The sequence below is a fragment of the Cyprinus carpio genome, chromosome B18, assembly GCF_018340385.1.
Source record: "Cyprinus carpio isolate SPL01 chromosome B18, ASM1834038v1, whole genome shotgun sequence".
Taxonomy (NCBI): domain Eukaryota; kingdom Metazoa; phylum Chordata; class Actinopteri; order Cypriniformes; family Cyprinidae; genus Cyprinus; species Cyprinus carpio.
In genome coordinates, this window is record NC_056614.1 from 13,432,313 (window position 1) to 13,438,841 (window position 6,529).

A 6,529-nucleotide genomic window follows, 5' to 3' on the forward strand; every position below is an offset into this window, starting at 1 on the left:
TTTTTTATGGAAACACATTCTGGAAATAATCACTCAAACAAAGCGTTCTTTTGAATGTGTAAAAGGGGTAGTTCATTACAAAATTACAGTTCTGGCATCAAATACTCATGTGTGGGACACAATAGAAGACATTTTTTTAAGGCCTTTTTTTTTTCCATAAAAAAATTAAGTTATTGGGGTTTCGGAACCTGAAACTTTAGGTGAACTAATTTAAGATTAGATAGAATTTTTATCAAAAAAATTTCTTAAGCACACCAAGGCTGCATTTATTTGATTGCATTTATTTGAAAATACAGTTAAAGCAGTAATATTGTGAAATATTATCAGACTTTAAATTTACTCATATGTATTAAAGGGGTCATATGTTGAGTTTTGAAAATGTGTTACAGAATGAGCGATGAGTCAAAATAAGTTTCGATTTGATCCCAGATCATTTTGCAAAGACTAAAGTCTCAAATCCAAAGAAATATTCATTTTAAAAGTTGAGACTCGTCCACGCCCCCCTGAAATGGCTCGTTCTAACGCGCCCCCACATCTCTACGTCAGTATGTGGGAAGACTTGTATAACACCGCCCAGATGTATATGCAAAGAAAGAAGGCGTACCTTTTTTTCTCGTTGTAGTATTGTTGTTGCCGCCACCACCATGTCGTATAGACGCTGTGTGTTTCACTGTGAAAGCGAAACTTATTTTTTTGTTCATTCCAAAAGAGGACAATATCCGCTTCGTCATGCCTGGGGCTGATCTGTGCTGGTCACTGAGGAAATACATCAACTCTGCACTGTGGATCGCCGAATGGGCTTTCACCGTGGATGAAGCGGAGTCCAGCCCGGGGTCGTCACATGTGGTTGCTGCAAGCATAAGGTACGCTCCTTCGTAGAATCCGCCTGCCGCACCGTTCTCAAGCCACGGTGTGTGAAGCTGTTTCGTTGAGAAAGTGAAACTACTTTGTTTTTGCCTTCCGAAAGAAAACACAACTAGAAATCATGTTTATATCACATTTATAATGGGTTTTATGTTTATGTCTCGTCGCTCCGGCCGGACAAGGCATCACAGTATGTTAAGAGGCGTAACATTTACGTCACATGCTTGAGGCATTCGGCCAATCACAATGTGCTGGATAGCTGGCCAATCACAGCACACCTCGCTTTTCAGAGTGATGAGCCTTGTGAAAATTGACGCGTTTCAGAAGGCGGGGCATAGAGGAGAAACAATAATGTATGTGGAAAATAATGTGTTTTTTAACCTTAAACCGCGTAAACACATTTCATTACACCAAATACACAAAATAATGTTCTTTTTAGCAGCATCATATGACCCCTTTAATATATAAATATATTTGTAATAAATTTGAATGTATTCCTGTGATGGCAAATATAAATTTTCAGCAGCGATTACTCCAGTCTTCAGAATCACATGATTCTTCAAAAATAAGTCTAATATTCTGATTTTGTGCACAAGAACCATTTTTTTTTTTATCAATGTTGACAAATGTGGTACATTTTTGTAATTCATTTATTTATTTTTTTCAAGTTTTCTTTTAACATTTTATATATTTTATATAAAGCAATTAATACTTTATATAGACGGAATCAACATGAAATAAAACTTTTATATAAATATTGAATATTGTCCTTTCCTAATAAAAACCATCAATGGAAAGCTTACTTATTCAGCTTTCAGATTATGTATACATCTCAATTTAAAAAAAACACCCTTATGACTGGTTTTGTGGTCCAGGGTCATATATATATGACTGGTTTTGTGGTCATATATATATATATATATATATATATATATATATATATATATATACACACACACACACTCACCGGCCACTTTACTAGGTATACCTGTTCAATTGCTTCGTAACACATATTGCTTATCAGCCAATCATATAGCAGCAACTAAGTGCATTTAGGCATCTAGATGTGGACTAGATGACTTGCTGAAGTTCAAACCGAGCATCAGAATGGGGAAGAAAGGGGATTTAAGTGACATTGAACGTGGAATGGTTGTTGGTGCCAGAAGGGCTGGTCTGAGTATTTTAAAAACTGCTGATCTACTGGGATTTTCACGCACAACCATCTCTAGGGTTTACAGAGAATGGTCTGAAAAAGAGAAAATATCCAGTGAGCAGCAATTGTGTGGAGGAAAGTGCCTTGTTGATGTCAGAGGTCAGAGGAGAATGGGCAGACTGGTTAGAGATGATAGAAAGGCAACAGTAATTCAAATAACCACTCGTTACAACCAAGGTATGCAGAATACCATCTCTAAACACACAACATGTAAAACCCTGAAGCAGATGGGCTACAGCAGCAGTAGACCACACCGGGTGTCGGTCCTGTCAGCTAAGATCAGGAAACGTTGCCTGGTCTGATGAGTCTCAATTTCTACTGCGACATTCAGATGGTAGGGTCAGAATCAGGAATGTTTCCAACACCTTGTTGAATCTATGCCGCAAAGAATTAAGGCAGTTTTGAAGGCAAAAGGTGGTCCAGCCCGGTACTAGCAAGGTGTACCTAATAAAGTGGCCAGTGAGTGTATATATATATAGGGGGTCCAACCCGGTACTAGCAAGGTGTACCTAATAAAGTGGCCAGTGAGTATATATATATGGTGGTGGACGAGGAGATGAGAGAGAGAGAGAGAGTACTATAATTTTAAACTTTTTTAAACTTAAAGAAATTAATTAATAAAGCTGTTTAAGAATATATAAAATCTTCCTTTACAAGAAACAAAAAATTACTTTGACAATACTCCTGAGCAATGATGTATAGAGAGCATAACACGCACACATCACACTGCTTATGTAAACCTACAGGGGTGAAAATGTATACAGGAATGGTTATTTTCTTTTACTGTCCAAGATTTACTATGTTTTACGTGTGTGTGGCAAGGAAATGGTTGCCTATTCAAATGAAGTTCCCAGTTCATTCATCAGCCATAGCTTGACCTATTCATCACCAAGTGCACAGGCATGCCATGAACATGTGGATGTGGAAGAATTCAGTTACTCCAAATAAGCCACATCTCACCTCATCCAGCCATTTTTGCACTACTTACAGGCTCTGATGAAATCATTCAGTACATTTCTGTTTGGAGTAGGTTTCCCCAAACATCAAATGCTTATGCAGCATAATGTAATCATCTCTCTGTATAAAATGCTGAATAGCACATCTTGCTGATTTATACATGTGTAGTTCAATACACTTGTCTATTGAGCTTTGTAGACCAGTAAGCAGAATTGATGAAATGTTGATGTAGATTGTAAGAAAGCGTTTTGCTCTTGGCATGAAAGCGGTTTACTGCTGAGCTGGGATTCTGGATATCTAAATGAGAGCCACGCAATCATATTTTATGACCATGTTTTTAACCTACGAATCTGAAGGAAGTAATTTAAAAATTGTAGGAAACATCAAAAAGTAGTGCTGCACTCTTAAAATTTAAAAACAAAATTTCTATACTCATAAGAAAGGAGAAAGTATGATTTTTATATTATGAGCTTCATGCAGCTGTTCCTGATTAACTGTTAAGATGCTATTGCATGTTTTATGCACTATAGAAAACTCTTCCCATTCTTGATACACATTGTGATTTTATAGACCATTTCTCTCAAAGTGTGTGATCTTTGTAAAGGTAAAACTGGCAAGAGTGGCGGCCTCATCTTCATATACCACTTACTATAAATATTGTGCTAATATTGTGCTTCGCAACAGAATAAAATATATTGTTCAAATGATATAAACACAAAAATTGTAACAAAGAATAGTAGAAGAGCATCACCAAAGACAACAAAAGGTATGACTTTTGTGACGACTAACACAGAGCTGTAGTGATGCTCAGTCTGGAGGAAATCAAGAGAAAATAGGGCAAGTGCTGTTTTTTGCACCACTTGAGTCTCTGTTGGTTGTGGTTTTTATGCTCCACTGCACAATGTTCTCAATGGTTGGGAGAATGACCTTCATCTCTGGTGACTTTAGTAATAACAGACAAATAGAATAATAACTTTTCAAAAAGTTTACATTTTAAAAAGTTTTTTTTTTTTTCTTGTCAATAAGAGCTAGAAGCAAATGATCTGTAGAATCGATAAAAATAGAAGTATTGTCATGGGTTTGATATCCAGGAAAAGCATGAACTGATAAAATGTAAACATTAAAATCAATTCAAGTCTGGAGATGTAAAAGGAACATGCATTAAAATGGTCTTTGTACGATTTCTCTGTACAGTAAAACATTACAGGCATCATCACCCAGTGGCAGTTTCAGTGCAGTAGCATCTAGGTTTGTATTAAAAAATTCATTGTATTATTTGAAAAGGTAGTTCAAATGTGTGTTTGACACTGGTCTAATGAGAATCTGGAAATGTGACTCACAGAGACTGGCCTTGATAAATGTCTTGCATTAGTGAGATTAAATTCTCTTCATGTTATAAGATGACCACATTACATTGTAAGATGCTTTTCAACCATAAAATTACTCATATTTACTCATATAATTTTATAAGTAGTTTATCAAAAATATTTAAATGTTTATACTATTTAATTATTACTCATAAGCCATAAAATACTTGGATTTTTGCTGTAAAATAATGCAAAATGTATTTATCAGTAAAAAGTGTAATTTTTTTAAGTACTAAGCAGATTCTTGAAGTAGCTTGGTATGCAGTATTAAAATTATATCAGTAAACAAAAAATAAGGTTACAAACTGTAAAATATACAGGCTCAAAAAGGCCATACCATACTGCTGAGTATCTGGCAACCATAGCTGTCATTTATTTATTTATTTATTTATTTTATTTTTTTTTTTTTTTCACTGATGGATTTGCAATACTAGTGGCACACAAATGTGTGTGTGTGTGTGTTTGTGCGCATGTTAACAATAACTGTATCAGTGTCTGTATTACAAGCATGTGTGTTCTGGGGCCACTCCCTGGACAAGTCTAAACGGCAGAAGTATTTGCAGAACAAATTTGCTATTAACAAGCTTTTTAATTTACCCCAAAAGAGCATAAAGAATACCCCATAGATGATAAAGTCAATGGTGAAATCTTGGCTGAGTGCTCACTGACCTTTTCCGTGCTCTGGGTTCAGAGAGGAAGAAGCATGGCTTTATCAGTAGTTAAATTAATGATCAATCCTTGAAAACTCCCTGACTCTGCAAGACTCCTCCTGGCTTAGCCGTTCTTCTCGCTTTATTCCTCATCTCAGATTCCTCCCATCGCTGCATAATACACACACACACACACACACACACACACACACACACACACACACACAATCACGTTCTGCAATTGCACAGGCATCCCAAAGCTCTGACTGCCACAAAACTTGCTCCTTCCCATATAAGCCACAAACCCGTCACATTTCACATTTCACAAAAAGCAAACGTCTCTGTTTTGTCTGCAGGCTAGCCAAGCCCAGAGCAGAAGCTGGAAAAAGTTGAGCTGTTAAGCATCTTTCACCTCGCTCTCGGTGCCGTCTCAATCACTCTCTCCTCTCTTCAGATATTTTTAAGCACAGACAGAGGCTTTAACAGTAGCCCACATCACAGATGAATATAATCAGCTATTGTGTCCCCTACAGACAGACATAGGGTTGATAAAGCCAGAGATGTAAATCTGCTCTTACCTGCTGTTGAAGCTTAAAGCTGGGAGGAGGAACAGGAGGTAAACGGCTCCGATGAATTTCATTGCTTTGTCTTGCTCTCATGCACTCGGCGTCTCTTTCCCCCTTTTTCTTTCGATAGCTCGCTTTTCCCTTCTCCCGTTCTCTCTCCCTCTCCTCGCTGGTTCGCTCACCCGTTCTCTCTTTCTCTCTCTCTCTCTTTTTTAGTGTTGCACACGCCGCGGCAGACAGATGCAACGCTGCGAGCGGTCTGTGTATGTGAAAGTGCGGGGCTCCTCAGCTTCAAATAGCAGGGACGGGGAGACGGACGGATTTATTAATGGCCAGGAACCAGGGTGCAGGGGCGGGGGGATCCAGGATCCGGAGAGGAAGACTGTAGAATGATTTGAGGTGGTGAGGTGATGTCAGCATCAATACAGCCAGTGGCTCCCTGTCTTTCTCTTCTGCGTTCCACGGCGAGATGAATACCTGCTGGTGTGTCCCACATGATATCCATCCGTCTGCGTTATTACCAGCAGCCTTGGGACGGGGCAGGGCGATTATCTGGGCTCGAGGCGTGCAGGGTTACTCCACAAAGACTAAATTAATCAATTTTCGTGGAGATTACACTTTGATGGCAGGGTTCATTAGTTTGACATTTTGTTCTCTGTTGTCCGTCAAAGTAATTGATGAGACATTTCCCTGCTCACCGTCTCATATTGTGAGATTAAGAGGGTAAACCGATCATGATAAATTTAATAGTTGTGCAGTCGCTTCGCTTTACCCTTCCGCCACATCTGATGTCTCCATCCGGCTTCTCAAACCAGTGTTCAGGTTGCACAACATCAAAGGTGCAATGAAAATTTAACATCAACAATTAAACAATCAATGAAATTAACTGTTGATTGAGGTGTAAATTCTCTA

General features: G+C 38.2%; 1 protein-coding gene across 1 annotated transcript in view; it reads right to left on the reverse strand.

The window, feature by feature from the left end:
- luzp2 (leucine zipper protein 2) overlaps positions 1 to 6,312 on the reverse strand; it is a 113,263-nt gene extending 106,951 nt beyond the window's left edge. The window contains exon 1 of the mRNA XM_042743913.1: positions 5,630 to 6,312. Within this exon, the coding sequence (XP_042599847.1) occupies positions 5,630 to 5,691 (62 nt within the window). The 5' untranslated portion in view covers positions 5,692 to 6,312. The remainder of the gene's footprint in view (positions 1 to 5,629) is intronic.
- Between the last annotated feature and the right edge of the window lie 217 nt (positions 6,313 to 6,529).